General features: G+C 37.1%; 2 protein-coding genes across 2 annotated transcripts; both read right to left on the reverse strand.

Annotated features, from left to right (window-relative positions):
• Nucleotides 1-13,956: 13,956 nt before the first annotated feature.
• Nucleotides 13,957-16,084, reverse strand: LOC112201813 (protein WHAT'S THIS FACTOR 1 homolog, chloroplastic). Its single transcript, XM_024342732.2, has 2 exons — nucleotides 15,382-16,084; nucleotides 13,957-15,309 (listed from the first exon to the last, which is right to left on the reverse strand). The coding sequence occupies exons 1-2, from the start codon at nucleotides 15,622-15,624 to the stop codon at nucleotides 15,136-15,138; spliced, it is 417 nt and encodes a 138-aa protein (XP_024198500.1). The 5' UTR covers nucleotides 15,625-16,084; the 3' UTR covers nucleotides 13,957-15,135.
• A 250-nt stretch (nucleotides 16,085-16,334) lies between these two features.
• LOC112166306 (NAC domain-containing protein 90) lies at nucleotides 16,335-17,898 on the reverse strand. The gene is made up of 3 exons (XM_024303110.2): nucleotides 17,675-17,898; nucleotides 17,218-17,534; nucleotides 16,335-17,025 (listed from the first exon to the last, which is right to left on the reverse strand). The coding sequence occupies exons 1-3, from the start codon at nucleotides 17,832-17,834 to the stop codon at nucleotides 16,732-16,734; spliced, it is 771 nt and encodes a 256-aa protein (XP_024158878.1). The 5' UTR covers nucleotides 17,835-17,898; the 3' UTR covers nucleotides 16,335-16,731.
• Between the last annotated feature and the right edge of the window lie 1,788 nt (nucleotides 17,899-19,686).

A 19,686-nucleotide genomic window follows, 5' to 3' on the forward strand; every position in this document is an offset into this window, starting at 1 on the left:
GGATCAGAAAACTTGAGGTACAAATAATTCTCAGTAATGGAAGTTCAAACAATTCTACAAATAGTTTCCACAATCATTCGAACACTCTGTTTGCAATTCCCATCCAATTTGAATTCCTATCCAAATTACCAAACTGTTTGCAATTCAGTTACCATCCAAAACTGGCAAAATAGATGCCAAATTTTAAAACAGATACATGACCAGTACAGATATACAAATGACGGCAAAATAGCTCAATCAAAACAGCCAATAAACCAACTTATCAACAGGGCAATAGGCAACAGCTCATCAACTAATGGACATATTCAGAAATGCAGCAACTTGAAGCTCAATCAATTTAATGATTTTAATCATACAATTTGATTATACATTCATACAAATATACAATACCCAGCAACTTACTAAGCTTGATTTCAGCAACTAACCAAGCTTGAAGAGTGAAACCCAGAATGTAAGTGAAAACCCAGAAATCGAACCCAGAGTGTAACCAACAGTTTCTGGCTTTCTGCTTTGCTGCTTGAGGAAGAGAGCAACCAAGTTCGAAACTTCAAGGCTATTCAACTGAAAACCTAGAAACTAGTGGAGATGTTCATGAGATACAGATCGATTAAGAAGTAAAAAACCCAGAAATTTCGATAAACTATTTGACTTACCACTGCTAGTCCGTCACCATTGGGTATAGAAAGCGTCGTCGACACCTTGACGGACAAGGAGGGTGGCTGAGATGGAAATGGTCCGTGCTGGAGAGAGAAAACCCGTGGGCTGGGGGCTGAAGAGGACTGGAGGAGCAGTTGAGTGGAGGGGAGCGGTGGAACAGAGGGAGACTGAGGTAGATGCCTTGAAGTATCGCTATTGCGAGGGAGATGTTGTTGAAGTTGTGTTGATATTTGGAGATCGGAGTAGAGGTAGAGAGAATTGGGGGTGGAGTTGGTGAAGTGGAGAACAAATCCTCAACAAATACTCTTCAAGCTTTGTTCCAAGATCTGAAGAAACGATGGCAGACTTTATCAAATCTCACAATTTTGGTGTTCCTCAAATCTCACGGTTTTGATTTCTAGGGTTTCTGTTTGGAGGGAGAGAAGAATGGTCCTTTGATTTCTAGGGTAAGAGTGTTTTTCGGGAGTGTTTGAGTGTTTTCGATTGTTTTGGAAGGAGAAGAATTAAGTGGTTGTCGGGTTTGGCCTTTAATAAAGACAAGGTTAAGTTGTTTTGGTGGGAGACTTCAATAAAGCTAGAGTTTAATATTTTGTTTCAAGTTTCTCCAACAACAGATAAGTAAAAGACCGTTGTGTGAGTGTATGATGACATAAGTCACAAAACAGGATGAGAGGGAAAACTTTGCCGCCCATGCCTACATAGATTTCATTTGAGTGAAACTTTGCCGCGCTGTGCAACTTGCTTCCATGCTCAGACAACAGAACTATGACAATTTGTTGTACAAATTTATGCATCTTGCACTAGATGTACCTAGAGGATTTCTAAAAACTCATACAACATTTCTTATACAACAGATATAAAAAAAAACCATTGTGTGGATAGTTCAAATTGAGCTCTTTCTGGGAGGGAATTATGTGCTCATTTCCCTCCATTTAGGCCTCACATTCACACAACGGAAACTTCTTAAATCAGTTGTGCAATATCTTCCTAAAAAAAAAGTTTTCAATTTGCTTACATTCACACAACAGAAACATATTTGTACCGTTGTATGATAGAGTTCGTGTTAACACACAACAGCAAATTTTAGTTCTATTGTGTGATGAGTGTTGTGTGTTTCGATTTTTGTAGTAGTGTCTAATACATCAAACCATTATTTAAATAAACTTTAAAAACCAAGTAATAGTCTAATTAAAAAAGAAATGAGGCACTATGCCTTCACAACTGTGTTCAATTGGAAAATAAAATGAAACAGATCAGTCAAAATCTTGAGCATCCATTGATTGAGCAAGTTCCTTGTTACCATTAAAGTCTATAATTGTGAGGTTGATATAGTGAGCCTCTTGTTCTTTAGACTCCCGATACCTCTTGTAAGTGGCTGCTACTCTGTTGCTTGCTTGGCAGTTCTTATACCAATGCCCAATAATTCCACAACTATAGAATGGTTCATTGCCAACTCTTTCCTTTTCGACGGAAGGGTTCTTAGGTGCCTTTTGCACCTTGTTTCCATGACCACTAGGGCCAGCACCACCATCTCTGTGCCATACATTGGGAGGGTCTCCACGGCCCATACCATGACCCCCATGTCCCTTTCCACATGGTGCATTGTTTCCACGTGGGTAGGGATCAGCACGTCCAACCCCCTTTGCATTGGAGTTCTTTCCACCTTTCACCTTGCCATAATTAGCCTCGAGAATTTTCTTTGTCCCAACGGGCCTGACATTGTTGTTCAAAAGAACCTCATTATGCCTCTCAGCCACTTGCAGTAGGTTGATCAGCTTATTGAAGGTTGTGATGCTTTTGTTGTCATACTCTAGCCTATAATGGTTTGCTAGTATAAGTGCTGAAGTAGGAAAAGTGGAAAGAGTCTTCTAGATCATATCATCTTCTGTGAGTTCCTTTCCACAGAAATTGAGACGTGCTTTTAGGCGCAACATGTCCTTATTGAAGTCATTGACCCTTTTGTAGTTAAGCAAGCGGATTTCATTCCACTGAACGGTCAGTTTTGGAAGCAAAGTGTCATGAATGTTCCCAAAACATCCGTTAAGGGCATCCCACAGTTCTTTGGGTGTCTTCAACTGAAGGTACTTCTAGCGTAGGCTAGGATCAATATGTCGACTTAGAAACATTGAGGCACTTGCTTTCATCTTATCAGACGGTCCATCGTCTTTGGGGTCAGTGGGAATTTTGATGGTGGCAGTGTAGGCTTTTGCCACAAAGGCGGTTTCCACATCAGAAATCCAACGATGGTACTCAAGTCTTTCTGAGTCCAAAATGTCAAATTCAGGTCGAGTTGGATCAATCATCTACATAAACAAGAGAGAAGATATATAAATTATATTCATAAAGACATCTACGTGAATTATTTTCCAAAGATATGAATTACATTTCAAGACCAAGATTCGTAATGGTCACATTGTTTTTTGATGCTATGTGAAAATACTTTATCACGGTAAATATGTATTTATAATGCGCATGAATTTTCATTATCAGGGCAAAACTCAATTTATATATAACATGCTAAATAAAACAATTGTAGAAGGTAGTAACATAAATTATAGGATATGCTCAAAATTCACAAATAATATATAATAAAATATATGCTACACATAATAACAGCAATAATATAGCATGCTCAAATTTCTACGAATAATAAAACATAGATAAAATATCAAGGCATGCTAAAAGGATCAATAATATTATCTAACCATACAGGCTCAAAAGTTCTAATTGTAAATAATTAAATTTACCGGAGTATGAAATTAAATAAATAAAAGAGAACATATACTTGGTTTTGAGAAAACAAAACGATCCTAGCGCACGTGCGTGTTGATGCAGGCGTGCGTAGCAATGTTTTTGGGCTTCTGCTGGGCCTGCTTTGGTAGCCAATGCAGATATGGTGGGTTCTGTGCACCAAGCTAGGCCGTGCGGCTTGGCTTGACGAGGAAAGACGCGGTGCGGTTCGGCTTGACAGATCTGGGTTTTTTTTTTTTTTTTTTTTTTTGTGTTTTGTTTTCTTCTGGTTTCGACGAGAAGAAGAAAAAAAGTCTAAGATTTTTTTTCTTGGCTATTGGCTCTGAGCTTGCTGATAACGTGTAAAAGTAAATGGGAATTGGTCTACTCATTTCATTAGAGTCTCTTTATATAGGGTGAGGATTACAATGGTAATAGCAATTACAATAATGACAATAATGGATGCATGCTAGTTACTTTGACGAAGGCACATAGAATGTTTTTCCTTTAACAAAAACAGCTTTAATTGAAAATTATTGATTACTGGCAGTAGATTTTATAAGCAACCCAAAAGTTACTTCTGGAAGTTGCTTTCAACTAAAACATGTTCCGAAATTGTTTATGTACTTAGTACTGACAACACTTTTAAAATATTATTTACTAAATACAAAATTGTTTTAGTTCACAGCTGATTATTCTCACAACACAGCAACAATAGTTTTTTTTTTTTTTTTAATTCACAACAATCGATCCCAAACTAACTCTAAAATTTCCACCTCCAAACCTGCTTATATAAAAAACTCAAACCTGCTTTCAGAACAAAAGCAAGACAAAGATGAAGATTTAGTTATTGAAACTGAAAGAACAATTGCACAATATGAACAACATCACAACATCCTTTGCAATTGTGGCTGTTTATATCTAACGCACGCTCGGTATCCTTCAACTAAACAGCTACGCTTAATACACTTTCCCTACTGTTTCATTCCAGCATGTCTGCTATAACATAAATTAGAGCTAATTTCATTTTACCTCCCTGACGTTTATACCCCAAATCACATGTGCCCCTACACTTTTAATGTCATTACGTACGAGTACCCATATATTTTCAATTTTCAATCAATGTTGTTCAATCCTTAGCTTTTTGACAAGTATTGTGTGATATATTTTGAAATTCTAGTTACTTATGATATAATTTTGCATCACACATTAGTGAATCATCATTCTACAATTGAGCCCATTATAGCTTTGTTTTCATCTTACAAGATAATTGATGTAGAAACTAATAATTGAACAAGATTGATTAAATTGGAGAGTTGAATGGTACATGTGATAAAATCAGAAGTGTAGGGACACAATTGATTCAAGGTGTAAATGTCAGAGAGATAAAATGAAATCGGCCCCATAAATTAATAGAGTTCATATGAGTTGTAAACTCGTGAAATCATAAGACAAATAGACATCAATATGTACAGCACAGTATAGAATATCGGAACATTAGCAGGACCCTATTTAGCATATTTTCTGGAACCCCAACATCTGCAATTCAATTTACACAGCCAAAGTCTCCTTCAAAATCCTCCAACATTCAAAGATCTTTCAAAAGTCCTTACTGTGTCAAAGCTACTACAGAGACTATTTCTTGAGTTGAACCAGATATGGTTGATAGTGATGATCTTTACCAAATTCTCAACAAATTGTCCTATCCAAATTTCTTCATTTCAAAAATCCCTTCAAAGTTCAAAACCCAAACGTTCTATGAATTTGTGTTAGTCGATACCGATTCCATCAGTATTACTCACAAAATGAAAGATCATCAAATTACTCACTCCAAAATGCAAATTAAAAGAGCTGACTGGAACATAATTAGCAGGACCCTAGTTAGCATATTTTCTGGAACCCCAACATCTGCAATTGGTAATATTGCATTATTGCGTAAACTTTTACTCTCGAGATCAAAGTTGATGACCAGCTCCAAATCTAAGCAGCAATCCGATTACCAGAAAAAGCTAAGATGTATAAATTGGGAAAGCCAGATCAGTAGCCTTGAAACATCCCCATGGGTTACTGGGTCTCAAGTTTATTTTGCTTCGAGATGTCACAGTAGTGTACTTCGCATCACCATTGCTGCCAAGCCTAGAAGGAAGAAGAAATTCCTCAGCTCGTTGAAACAGCAATGGATTTGGTCCAAGCTTATTTAAAGATTAGCATCCTATCTACAACTTCCGGCAGTCTAATGAAGAGTAGACATGAAAAGAAAAAACTGCCATGAAGAAATGAGATACTATTGAAAATATTACAAATTGACCAGCAGTCCCCATTATTGAGAAAAAAAAAATGGAAACCATTACCTAAAAGACACAGCTACACAGAAGTGGGAAATAACCACCAGAACTACATTCAAGACAAAGAATCATCCACTTTCCAAGACAACAGAGTCACTGTAACTCAGCACTCCAGTCTAGAAGAGTGACAAATGGGAAGGTATCTCAACAAATCTGATCCTATCCCAAATTAACTCCACCTCCCTTCTCTTCTAAAATCTGGTCATTTGGTGTTCCAACCAACTACACCAGAAAAGGGTCAAAACAGACACTATCCAAATGGTAATTTTACTGTTTGCCCTCTCGCCAGGATGCTCCATAATAGTTCCTAGGCTGCACCCATGAAACCCCAGAACACATACCTCATTTGTATCCTAGAATGCAAAAAGAGATGACCAATTTCCCCCTGTACCTAAATGCTGAAGCTCCAGAAGGCTTCAATAGAGAAAAACCTTGATGCCATTCTCGTGAGGAGATAAACAAGCAAAGGGCCTCCTCCCAAGCATATGACAGAAGTACTTTAACTCTTGATGAGCGGCCCGCCTAGTGAAAATTTCCACCTCGATTGGAACAGCGGTCTACCAAATCATCTTAAGAGTTAAGAGGATCAAAATGAGGATCTCATTAGTTGATGATCAAATGCCAGGAAAAAGATATGCAAAATAAAAGGACTAAGGGAGGAGTATGATGCTATGGGGTGAATGGTATCATTTTTCTTAAAACAAAATTCCTTAAAAGTTAGAAAATAGGAGTTTAAAAGACAATTCACCATTGCTTTAACCAAAGAGAAATAAACAAAACAAAACAAAAAACAGAGAGAGAGAGAGAGAGAGAGATCAACCCTCATTTCCAGCAACAAGCTTTATCAAACAGAAGAGTAGATTATGACCTTTGGAGATTTATTTTCAACAACTTTGGAAAGAACCAATTTCAGCAATCCAATAATCCAAGCTGTTTACATAGACTCCATATTTGTTTCTAATGAGACAAAGGCTTGCAAGTAATCTGTTACGGTAAAACCTGCATAACCAATTACCAAGCAAAGCCAGGTTGCTTTCAATAACTAATATGATTCACATCAGCTGTACACTTGTGCAAGCATATGACATAACAGCACAGGATAGAACCTTGGAACCTTAACAGGACCCTATTAAGAATTATTTTCTGGAACCCCAACATCTACAGTAACTAACCTCCAGTTTACCTAAACTTCTACTCTCAAGATCAGTAAGTTATTGGTGATAAGCTCCAAATCTAGGCAGGAATGCAATTACCAAACACAGCAAGGTGTATACACAGGAAACCCAGATCAGTAGCCTCAAGTTTAACACACTTGGATATGTCACAGTAGAATGCTCTTCACATTATCAATGCTACCAATCAATTGATGATTAAACCAGTGAACTTGGTCCACACTCATTTAAACTTACAACATTCTCCTAAAGAGTAAAGTTGTAACAGCAGCAACAGCAGATCTAGGAGAAAAACAAAAGTGTGGGAAGCACTGAGCAAAGAGTGATGATGTCGGGTGGTCGGTATCATTGCAGTTCAGAGAAATTTTATACAGGCTAGGAAAATACAAATTTAAAAGTCAATTCCACACCGGAAGAACTTGTAACAATTAATGGGAGATTTATTTCCCAGGACTACAGAGAGAACCACTTTCGACAATCCAAAATCCCACCCATTTGCATAGACTCCATATTTGCTTTTTTTTTGTTTTTTGTTTTTGGGGTTAACAACTCCATCTTTGTTTGCAATGACTAATGACAGAGCTCACGTACAAGTAATCTTGTTCTAGAGGAAGCCTCCACAACCAATTACCATGGAAGCCTGGTTCCTAAAGTGCCGCGAATTATGTTCTGAATTGTTAAGGATATTGATTTGGGGATGTAGAATAATTCTATATCAATGGTTCTATAAAGGGCTACTTTTAAGCTGCAAAAGTAGTCATTACTAAAACTTCTTGAATTTTATTCTTTGACCGTGAAGCATGGTTTTATACGATTGTTATGATGCTGTAGTATATTGATTTGGGGCTGTAGAATGATTCTGTATCAATGTTGCTATTAAGGGCTAATTTTAAGCTGAAAAAGAAGTCATTAGTAAAACTTCTTGGAAACCGGTGGTTTCTTGGTCACGACCAGCTAATGCTAAAGTTCCATTAAAGAGCGTTTCCGCGGACATCCTCAGTTTCTTTATTTCTTCATGTTCAAAAACAAAACAAAACAAAAAAACAAAAAAATTCTTCATGTTCAAAAACAAACAAAAAAATTGATACTATAGGGACAACTCTTATCCATAGTTTTTCCTTTGACTGTGAAGCATGGTTTGACACCTTTGTTATGATGCTGGAACTTCTCACTTTTTTTCTCTTTGACTGATTCCTAGAACCCTACTATTGCAATTCTAGTAGCTTCTACCACTTGTGCACTTTATTGCTTGTTTTACTACATCACTTTGCTACCCTCGTCGAACACAAAAAATGGATAATATAAGTGAGCAGGCTACACAACACAGATTGAATTAAGGTCAGCATTGAGGAGTGCTTCTTATCGTATCCATGGTGCGACCCATTGCCCATAGATAGGGATCCCTTTATCTATTACAGGGTACCAAAAAGTAACTGCAATGAGATTCCACCCAAGGGATGACCTAGATAACTAAAGGCCCTTGACCGGTCTCACACCGGGATTCAGTCATTAAGATTAAAGACACTTGCCTATCCCCTTCTACGTGGATACCCAATATCACATTTTTAGCATATTATTTCCAAGATTTGAAGGTAATGAAGTCCTACAACCGAACAATATGACCAGTGTAACCAAACATGAAGATAGGACACTTGTATTTATCCTCTATCCACTACAAATCTATCAGATTAAGCTATGGGGCATACACACTAGAAAAATGAAATAAGTTAATCAACATAAGCATAATTAGTACTATGCCAATAATGTCTTCAGACGACACACTTCAGATGAAATAATTTTTGTTTTCTGTCGTCTGAATTTTTTAAACTTCTTTAAACAACATATAAATTAATTCTGTTGTCTGAATAGCATAAGAATCCATACTGTTTTAGTTTTTCTTGCTTTGAAAAATTCAGACGACAGATAACTGTCGTATGAATAAACCGAGAGACTCTCACTTTCAATTGAAAAAATAAGACGACAGATTTATGTTGTCTGAATGAAACGGAGAAATTACTTCACCATGTGTGTCCAAAAATTGTTTTTTTGTTACCATGTAAACTTATCATCAATTTGCCTTAACATGTCCGTGTTTTTCCCACACTCGGTCAAAAAAATCAAAAACACCTTCTCGCACCTAGTTCTCTCTCGACCCAGCAGCAACCTTAGGTAACCCAGAGGAACAACCCAGCAACATCCCATCCATTACCAGCAACCCAACCTAGATTCCCTTGATTCATTTCCATCAGAAAAGACAGAAGATTCCTTTGCACTCCCTGAACCAGGTTTTCCCAGAACTGGAGTTCTTCGATTTCAAGAGCTGGAGTCCGAAGTATTCAGTATTGTTAATTGCATGGTAAGCTTGTTCTTCCTCTTAGGGTTTCGACTTTGATTCGTTTTGGATTTTAGGGTTTTGTTGGGATATTGATTTGGGGGTTTTGCTAATCTTCTTTGAAATTAAATTGGGGCATTAGGGATTTTGTTGATTTACACGTTGGAGGTGACTAAAATGGAATTGAATTTTACTCAGGTTTAGGGATCTGGTACTGGGTTTTTGGATTACCTTATTGGTTTATTCTTTAATTCGATTTGGGTGTCTGTTAGCTATAACCTTTGAATAAAATTTGCTTAAACTTTATGGGTGTTCTTCAAATCGTTTTGAGCTGGACTCCGATTCGTCGTCGTTGTACTGTCTCCAGCTTTGAAGCCGTCTCTGCTCAGTATACCCAGAAGACAAGACCTTGAGTATGAGTAATAAATGGATGGACGTAAGTACAGATTACAGGGCTGGAAGAACAGTAGTGGATCCTTTGAAGAGATCTACTTAGGTGCGTTGTTCACTTTTCTTTTACTTTGCTTGGTTTTCGTTATTGCTAAGTCATGTTTGTGGTTCTATAAACTCTATACAATTTATATGTTCGGACTCATTTTTGGGGACTGGAATATCCCTTCTCTTACAAAAATCTCTACTTTCTGTCAATTACGAGTTATTCATTTGCATACTGACAATGGGTAGAGTGTAGTTTGCTTAGTTATGTTCATATAGCTTATCGTCAAATAGGTGCTAAGTTGTGTACAACAAATGTTTGTTAAAATGCCTCACCGATGGTTGATTAGCTAGTTATCATGTACCATTTGAATTAATACATAAATAATGAGCTCTGTTCATCCAAGTAGTCCAGTCTATCCAATATACAATTGTTTTATTTATTTATTTTGATTGATCTTGTTAGTCTTAAATCTCTGTCACATTATGATAAGAGCATATTGTATCTTTTTCAATTCTGAACAGGTCCACACAAGAGGCTGGAGTTTTTGCTGCATCAATCTGCAAACAAATCCTATGCAGATTGTGGATCTTCATATCCAAAATGGGTGCAAGTGTGGCTATGCCTTTTTCTGTCACTTGTCAATATATTTTATTTTTACAAGCTTCTTTTTCTTCGTAGCAATTCTACTTTTGGCTTTAAATATATATCAAGGTATGTACATCTAATAAGATGTCTATATCACAATGTGGGTGGTGTAAATTGACAAAGGTTTGAGATGTCTACATCATATTGCTTTGGAGCGAGTTTGTGATGCATGTTTTCAATTCTGGACTCCAAGGTTTTTGAGACTTTGATTCACTCTATTTTGATCAATTTAATTACTTAGCTTGGCCATTGGAAATTGCAATCATATTTGTATGAGTTATAACTTATAAGCAAGGTCTTGTCTTCATCTTTATAGCTGTTTGTGAGGCGGACAAAAGGCTCAAGGTCTACCGTCGATGGATCCTCGGGATTGCTACGCAGGGGAGAGGACCGTGAACGAGGTTGAGTGTGCGTTCGTTGGCAGATTTGGGCTGGGATGAGAGGAAGTAGAAGGCGGGGGAGGGGTGTTCTGTGATTGTAATATGGATAGCTTCTCTGTTCAAAATTCTCCATGGTTCATACTCACCTTCCAAGGGCGCTATCTTGGATGATTCTAATAATGGTGGGTGTTCTGCACGAGCGTTTGTATTTTACAGAGTGTTTTTTTTTTTTTTTTTTACTATTGGTTTACTATAATGTGTTGTTGATATCAAGTGGTAGTGCCAAGAAGAGAACTGCATTGCTGGTTGTTGCCCACCCAGATGATGAGTCCATGTAAGTATAGCTTTACAAATTGCTTTATAATGTTTCAAGTCCAATTGGCTTTAGTTGTGTCTGACTTCAGCTGAGTTTCTTTTTAGTGTAATTTATGTTGTGGATCTTGAATGATGGGATGGTATGAAGGAGAGTTCATCGTATAAACATCAGATTGCCTCTTATGTTGCCTTTTGATTTTGATGTCTGCATATATTTTCAAAATTGATTGTTATCCTTGATGATTAACATCTGAGAAAAGTTCAAAGCCTATTGCAGAAACTGCCCTGTGTGTGAGAGAGAGAGAGAGAGATATTAGGATACTCATAACTTGTAGTCCATAATTTGTTGATCCAAGAAGTCATGGATAGGTGCTAACTTCTTTTGGAATTCTGCAGAAACTGCCTGCAGCACAGCTCTCTTTGGTATTTGTTTTACCCTACTTACTGATCTTCAAATATCCTGAAATTTTGATATGTTTTTTTTCTGTTAGTTAATAAAGGATCTGGAAAGTTTCATCTTATTCCGAAGTAAAGTGAATTTTCGGTGATTTTTCCAAATTTGGTCTGCATTTGGGAAAGTTCCAGCATTTTGAATGTATCATCTGATTTTCTGTTGAGATTTGAAATCCTATTTGAATCATTTAACCTCTGATTTTTATGTATATTGAATTATGCATTTGAAATGGTTGTTTCAAAACTGATTTCATGTCAATTGGACTTACAATGAATTTTTGGAGAATTTTCTAAGTTGACCATACTACTGAGATTTTTTTATATAACTCCTGCAGTTCAGTCAGATTGTGTTCATCTTTTTCCTTACTTTCCGAACTCCAAATTGTATGAAATTTCAATGTGTTCTACCTTAACATGTTTACTATAAGTCTGCAAAATTTCAAGTTCATGGCTATATCAATGAATTTTTAATAAATTCCCAAAGCTAAGCTGTTCATGCCTTAACATTCCAGTTCACTTATGTCTCCCTTTTGATGTGTGATGCAGATTGCTTTGACTATTTCATGTCGATTTTACTGGGAGAGAACAGCTTGCAGATCGCTATATCAGTTCCATATATATATATATATATATATATATATATATATATATATGATAGATGAATAGTACTAAGGAACTTCTTTTGTCCCTATAGATAGAACTGGTCTCTATGGGATTATACTTAAACCTAGCTAGTTTTTTTGTGCCTTCATTGATCATACTTGAACCTAGTTTAGTATTAGGGAACTGATGGGATTGATCACTATATGTATTCATGTATTTTGGTGGAGACAATGACAAATATGGCGTTATTTTGGCTTTGGTGGAGACGATGACAAATATGACTAATTTTAATGGCTTTGGTGATTGTTATTTATGAATGATGTTGATATGGTTAAAATCCAACACAGGTTTAACAATATATGTTGTCTCAACATATGTAGGAACAACTAAACCAAACTATAATCTGTTGTTTCTTCTTACTTTTAAACAACAGAAAAGTGAAATCAAAATCAATATCAAACAACAGAAAAGTGAAGTCAACATCAATATCAAACAACAGAAGTTGCAATCAGACGACAGAACTCAACACATAGATGTTGTCTAAGTGACATTATAACCATAGATGCATGTCTAAATCTGTTGTCCAAGATTATTTCCCAAAACATTTATCTGTTGTTTCTTTCTATTTTCCAACAACATTTATATGTTGTTTCTTTTTATCTGCCAACAACATTTATCTGTTGTTTCTTCTTGTTACAAACAACAGAAGGTCACCAATTCTTCAAAGTTGGGAACTTCAGACGACAGTTTCTTAAATTACACCTGTTGTGTGAAGGAGGGTGAGACAACGGACGATGTCTATCGTCTGATGCCGTAAGAGACAGCAGCTGAATATACAACAGAAAATTTGCATATCAGACGACAGATATCATCTGTCGTCTGAAGGCATTATTGGCATAGTGAGTGCATCTACTAATAGGTTGGAAAGAAAAGGATAAGCAGGTTCCCCTTATCTCAACCCTCTAGATGGTAGAAGCTCAAAGCTTCCTCTATGCCTGCCCTTGGTTGTAATAGTAATAGAAACCGTATTCAAGCATCCCTCCATACATGAAAGACCATGTTCTATCAGCATCCATGTCATGGATGTTTCAATTCAAGGGAAGTTGGGAAAAAAAAAAAAAAAATTGTTATTTACTGTTCTTGTCCACTCAAAACTACCGATGCAAGCTAAAAATGCTAACGTCCCCCAGTAAGTGCTAAAATATAATCAATTCACAGTAAATTGAGCTATAGAGTGAATTTAGGAGCTCACCTGGAATTTGATGTCATGTGAATATGATCTCTTGTTTCTCGGCAACTTCTTGAGGAGAGTGACAGTTTATTATTGTGTGCTTCCCCTGGGGTCACCGGTAGTTAAACAAGTGTTTGAAACATTTCATTTCCTTTCATATATATGTTTAACACTGTAGACATTAACACTAAAAATAAAAAATAAAACGATAAGACTTGATACTTCATAATTCAGCAAGAATGAACTAATTAGTAGAAAAGGAAATCCTGAGTTGATAAATGGTTCAAATCCCATAATTCTTGCTTTTTCTGTCATATCATGATACTTGACAATAAATGCCAATTTGTCATTGATACCATACTATTCTTCTTCGCTCTGAGCACAGTAACAAACTAAGCAAGAGAAAAACATAAGAATCCACATAAAAACCAAACCTAAACAGAATCTGACTAGCAAAAAAGGAAAGCCTTTTGACCAACAAAAAAAGAGGGAAATCCAGATCAGTACCAAGTTCATGTGGCACAACTAGCAAATTAGCAAAGCCTTTTGATCATTTAAAAAAGAAAAAAGAGCATCAGATGATGCTGAACTCTCATTCTTCAACATTAGTCACAGGTGGCACTGGCTCTACAAGTGCAGGTATGCAGTCTACAGTAATAACTAAAGTCCAACATATAAAGAGATGCCAATTACAAATTTGGGGCACCAAATCATAAATATTTGCTCGGAAAAGGAACCAAAAGATAACATGTGAAGCGCAAATGCAGCCAATTACCTATAGTCCAAATGACAGAGCAGGTCTGAGTACGAGCAGCTAGTGATGGTTTAAAGCCTATTGTATAGTTTCTTTAGCCCACGCAGTGAAATGTTAATTCTCAGGTTTCAAAATTAACTTTCAAGGCCATGACAGATAAAAAAATTCTTAGTTTTGCAACAAAATTGGGTTTATCATCAGGTCTGCAAATTCACTTATAGAAGAAAAATTTAATTTCAGCGACTAAGGACTGTAAGAATAAAACATTACCGAGGGAAAACATACCATAAAATGCATCGCAGGCACTTAAGCTAGGGTGCTATTAAGTGGATGCTATAATCATTTTTTAGGTTTGACCGTTTGGGACAACATTTTATAGCCAATGAAAATCTCCTCCAAATAACTCTTAAGAGTATGAAAAAGAATTAGAGCCTCACCTCAGCAATACGGTAGTTTGTTTCTCACAAGCTCTCCTGACACTTTGCCTCATTGCTGCAACCCTGGTAGGCTGGTAGATTGGTACATGACACCTGAACAGCAATCAGACGACCTTTGTGGTTTGCTGCATGAACTCTATTCCAGTCCACAATGTCCATCTGGGTGTGTGTGCCATATGAAGTTTGACATGCATATAAATGTTGGAAAAGAAAAGAACTGAAACAGTAGATGACCTAATTATAAGATTATAACATAATCTAGAAAATTTCTGTTCAGCAATTCCAGAGGGTATTGATCACTATATCACAAGAAGATAAGAAACAATTTTAAGCTGGCTGCAACTTTACCCTCCCCAAAAATTTTCAGTCAACTTAATTAAGAGTACATAATAATCTAATTCTATAACACAAGGCAAAAGGAATACAAGACATTATGCGGATGCCTTTGTATTCCAAGAAACACTTTTCTGAACCTCAAGGATGAGAAAAAGGATATAGGCTTTGCACTTAAAGCAGGTTTCAGAGCTTTGTAGATACTATGTTGAATTCCCCTTCAAGTAGGACAAACACAAATAGTTCGGGCCAAAAGAAAGTAACGAGCACTCTCAGTGGATATCTTCGGGCCAGATTAGATATGTCAATTTACCAGCGTCCTCTTGGCCGACCATCTGGCAACACTGGAACAAGCATCCTCTCTTCATTCTCTGTCGAATAGCCTTCTTGATTAATTGGTTTGCTCGGTTGATTGTTTAATGTTTTCCCATCTTCGTTGAAATCTGGGGGTGTATCTTCATCTTCATCACGTACTCCAATCATCTACATCATCATCATCATCAAACTCATCATCTTCATCACTCATAAAGTTATCAGTATCAGACCATTCCTCACCCTCATCAACAGTTCCATCTTGTGCCTCATTGGTTCCTTCAGCACCGTCTGCCTCTCTATTGGGATCCGAGCACCCCTTCTAGGATACCGTGGAACCGCAATAATAGTTCGAAGCTTCTCTTTTATAATCAGCAGACGATCCTCGTCTATCAATTGAGAATCACGGAATGCTTCCCTAAGAAAAACTGAATCCATATCTCCTTTCAACGAGATATAAAACATATCAGGGTGCCTTATCAGCATTCCCCTGACCGGCCTGTTGAGAAAACCTGAACTCCTAGCGGAAATGAGTATGGTGTTCTACATGAGTTTTCTTCTCCACAGCAAGGCTCAAGATCTCATGGACAACTGCACAAGCATGTTTCTCTTGCTTAGTTGTACCTGACCTCAGCCCCGAGAAATCATAGTAAGGGGATACATAAGGGATGTCTCTATACAGACATATTCTCCTCATCTCACCCTCGGAAAGATTAAGACCCCTTGGTAACTTTAATTTATTGAACTTGAGAGGTCTATCTATAATCAAATTCTTCTCTTCTAATTCTCTAGCACGATTTTCCTCTTCAGGATAACTCAGCAGCTGATACAGCAAGCTCAGGATCCCAATGAGTTTATTCTAATGCCGGACCTCTCGCAGTTGCAACAACTTTAAAGTACTGTGGGTATCGATGACAAATTGCATCACGAAAATCTAAAGGAAGCGCTAAATCGGTCCTCAAATGAGCAATCTTCTCCAACAAATAGACCATCAAAGTGGGAAGTGAATTTGCAAATTGAATAAAGCCAAAATTAGCCCTACTAAATAATGATGGGTGGGAGATTGAACACGTCTTAGATTCTGTCAACACATATTTTCTTCCATTATTAAACTTTTGAAATGGTTAAAAGTATTATTTTTACCCATCACTCACTTTTTTTTTTTAATCAAATAAGAACTTCATTAATAAGAACGAAGATTACAATGAGAATGGGAGATAAAAGCTTCAACCGAAACTTTTTCCACTTTAGACGTCAAAAGGGACATCTATACTGACGCACTGTTGAAGCCAAACTAAGCCCCGACTTTTACCCATCACTCACTTTTACAAATTAAGGTAAGTGTGAAAAAAAATTGAAATTTAATTACACTTAAATTACGATAAAAAATAATTAAAAAGTAACTACACCTAAATTAAGTTATGCCTATTCTCAATAATTACTCTTCAAATTGAACATTCGTTGAACTGTAGGCACGATCATAAGTGTAGGTTTGAACTTTTTTCGCATCGAACTTGTCATACTTAAACTTTGAATACGATTATTGGATAATCAAACATACACGTGAGTGCTATCGAATTCTGAATGTCAGCTTTAGAGTAAGTTTAGCTGCTCCCATTCCCATAGAGGTTGAAGATCATCATCCATTTCCAAATCATTATTCTCTGCTTGGAAATCAGCTTGGTCTCCTGAATTTGAACGAGTATCAGATGATGAGCTTGTTTTCTCTGCTACCATTGCTGCCTGGTGAGATGAAGAAGCACTTGCCCCCGTTAAATTACTTCGTCGATGTGATGCATATCCGCTTCCTTCCGGCGGGCGCCTATCGAATGCTCGAGAACTCCCCGATACTATGTACACCCGGCACAGTCGGAATTCATGCCTCAACTGTATATAGTAAAAGACAAGAAAACGTCACCAAATGTACGGAAGAGAGCAAAAGGTTTCAAAGAGTTGGCGAAAAATTAAAGGACAGAAAGAATTTTTCCAAAGTGGGTAATTATATTAAGGGTGGGAAAATAAGTCAAAATGTGTAATTATTCCAAATTTGGTGAGCAAAAAATTGGAAGATAAACACACCTTGGGAATGATAGCAGTACTGGCACTATTACTAGTGGTAGCTGAGGGAGCTGCTGTTTCGTCAATGGCTCTGTACTCATTCATCTTCCACTTGGTCTTTCTTCCAGTTGGAGCTTTCCCTTTGTAGAAAACCATGGTTTTCTTCACTCCAATGACCCGATTATCCGAGGAGTAAACATACCCAGGAGAGCCAGTTGCCTTCCAGTAGCCGGAAGCCGTAGTCCGGTTAGGTCTCCCACCTTGCGCTTCTCGTTGCTGCCTGGGCGTAAAGAAGAACCACTGCTCGGTGTCTCCACGGCACAGCTCCGCTGCATAATCTGCAACAGTACGATAGAAAACAAACACATAAATGGTTAGTTTTGGTACGAATGTACTAACAAGGTAGCTACATGGATTCAGCCCCAAGCTTTGGTGGGATTAGTTTGAGTGGATTGAATCATTGAAATGTAGGACGTACTTGGGAGCTCCCATGGCTCGGTGCTGTAAATGTCAAGGTCTGGGATGACGCGGCGAATGCTGTCTTGGTGCTTGGATTCGAGCTTGTTGAGGAGGTAGAAGGAGACGAGTTCTTCTTCAGTTGGGTAGAAACGAAAGCCTGTTGTGGGTGCTTGATCCATTGTTGCAGTCTTGTTTTATCTTAGTTTTGTATCTGGGTTATGATCATTTATGTTTAGGTCTGAGTTTGGGTTGGAGAGGTATATATAGGGACAGTGAAATTGGAAAAAGTTGGGGGGACTCCGGGGTTTGGTTGAGTCTTCCACGCGCTTCTTGGAAAATAAACTCTAGTTTAAATGATGATTGCGGTGACCTCATACCTTAACTCTACATAAAAAAAACCTCTTTTGAACCAGTCAGATGCCCCCCTTGTCTTGCACCATTGCCACAATGCTACTTTTTGAAGGCTCTATTATCTGCATCAACAAAAGCAAACAATTTTATTTTTTTGAGCAATTCTGCCCGTTGAGTTGTTAAGGATTTCAGGGCACTGAGATACTAGGTTATAATATGATTCACTCCTCTTTTTTTTAATTTAATTAGTTATGTCATTATTTCGCACAATCCTTTAAAAACTGTTTTTCAGATAAACAATCTTTTATATATATATATATATATATAAGATTGTTAGTGAACAATTTATAGTTTGGTAGAATTTTTAAGTGGGAAAGAGTCCAACAGCCCCAACCCCCAAATTGTTCACTTTAACTTTTCCAACATTAATGATCTTTCAATTTTTCCCAATAATGTTACCATTGAAGTTAATAATTATTTTTGTTTTGTAGTAAATTCAAGTTAATATGTTGATTCGATTCACGATTTATTAACATTCTCATAAATGAGTGTAATTTAATAGTTTTTGCAAGTTAAGGGGTCAATTTAAGCAACTGCAAGTTGGTATACAACCCGACAATTATCACTAAATTCAGAGTCGTCTGTTTCGGCATTAATGCCAAATAAAATTAAAGCGAATATATAAGGAATTGAATTTAGTAAAAACACCATCCTAATTTCTTTGGTATAGTAGGTAACTACTAATCTTCGTCAAGGGCGGCCCTGAGAAGTGAGAATTCAGAGGCTCAAGGTAAACAAAATTACGAGGCTTGGGATGAGCTGGGAACTTTTAAGATGTTTAACTATTAGGTTTTAAATAAGTGATACAAATTAAACTTAAAAGAAATTAAATAAAGATTTCATAAGTCATAGTATAGTACCAAATGTATTTCAATCAAATCTTGATAAGAAAATTAATTAATTAATAATTTAAGATAAAAAAAACATACCAAATTCGGCAAATATAGTTGTAGTCTGTTACTGTTTTTTTTTTTTTTTTTTTTTTTTAGAAATAGATAACTTCATTAACTTATCCATGGCCAAAAGGCACATATATCACAAGCTGTCTCATACCAACAGTTTTATATGGCACAAGCTGCCAAGTAAATGACAAGTGACCCTCACTGTAAACAAATGCTTGCACTTATTGAGCCTGACTACAAAAAAAAATCAATCCTCACTACTAACCTCTCTTTGAAAAGTAGACTTAGTCGCCTAGAGACCTCAATTAGTGTACAACTAGAGAAAACTAAGATGAAAGTAATAGAAGACCAACTTCCTAGTAGTAGGCAAGAAGACCAGAAAAACCAAAAGCTTTCATTGGCCATGTTCTCGAACCTCCAGCTACTGGGTAATGCTCCTCCAAGATCCCAAATACGAAACCCTGAAGAGACAGGGTCAAATCGCAGGGTCCGCCAAAGAGCCCCATTCCAACAGAAAAACACTCCAAGCCCATCTGATTGTAGCCTTAAGATTGATTTGGGCCACCACAACCTTTTGGGCACCCAACCTGATTTGAGCCACCCAAACCCTTTGGGCCCCCAAAATGGTCTGGGCACCCCACTTGCCGCTCCTCTGCCGCATACGCCAGACGCTGTCGTGACCACTTCTCTGCCAACCCGGGCATCAAATGCAACCACC

This window comes from Rosa chinensis, chromosome 5 (assembly GCF_002994745.2).
Source record: "Rosa chinensis cultivar Old Blush chromosome 5, RchiOBHm-V2, whole genome shotgun sequence".
NCBI classification, from domain to species: Eukaryota; Viridiplantae; Streptophyta; class Magnoliopsida; order Rosales; family Rosaceae; genus Rosa; species Rosa chinensis.

Excerpts from the sequence above, each read along its gene's own strand:
- LOC112201813 (XM_024342732.2), bottom strand. The coding sequence starts at position 15,624 with ATGCTGATAAGGCACCCTGATATGTTTTATATCTCGTTGAAAGGAGAT. Across the intron at positions 15,310-15,381 it reads AGATGGAACTGTTGATGAGG|ATGATTGGAGTACGTGATGA; the intron begins GTGAGGAATGGT and ends ATGATGATGTAG.
- LOC112166306 (XM_024303110.2), bottom strand. The coding sequence starts at position 17,834 with ATGGATCAAGCACCCACAACAGGCTTTCGTTTCTACCCAACTGAAGAA. Across the intron at positions 17,535-17,674 it reads CGAGCCATGGGAGCTCCCAA|ATTATGCAGCGGAGCTGTGC; the intron begins GTACGTCCTACA and ends GTACTGTTGCAG. Across the intron at positions 17,026-17,217 it reads GTACTGCTATCATTCCCAAG|TTGAGGCATGAATTCCGACT; the intron begins GTGTGTTTATCT and ends TACTATATACAG.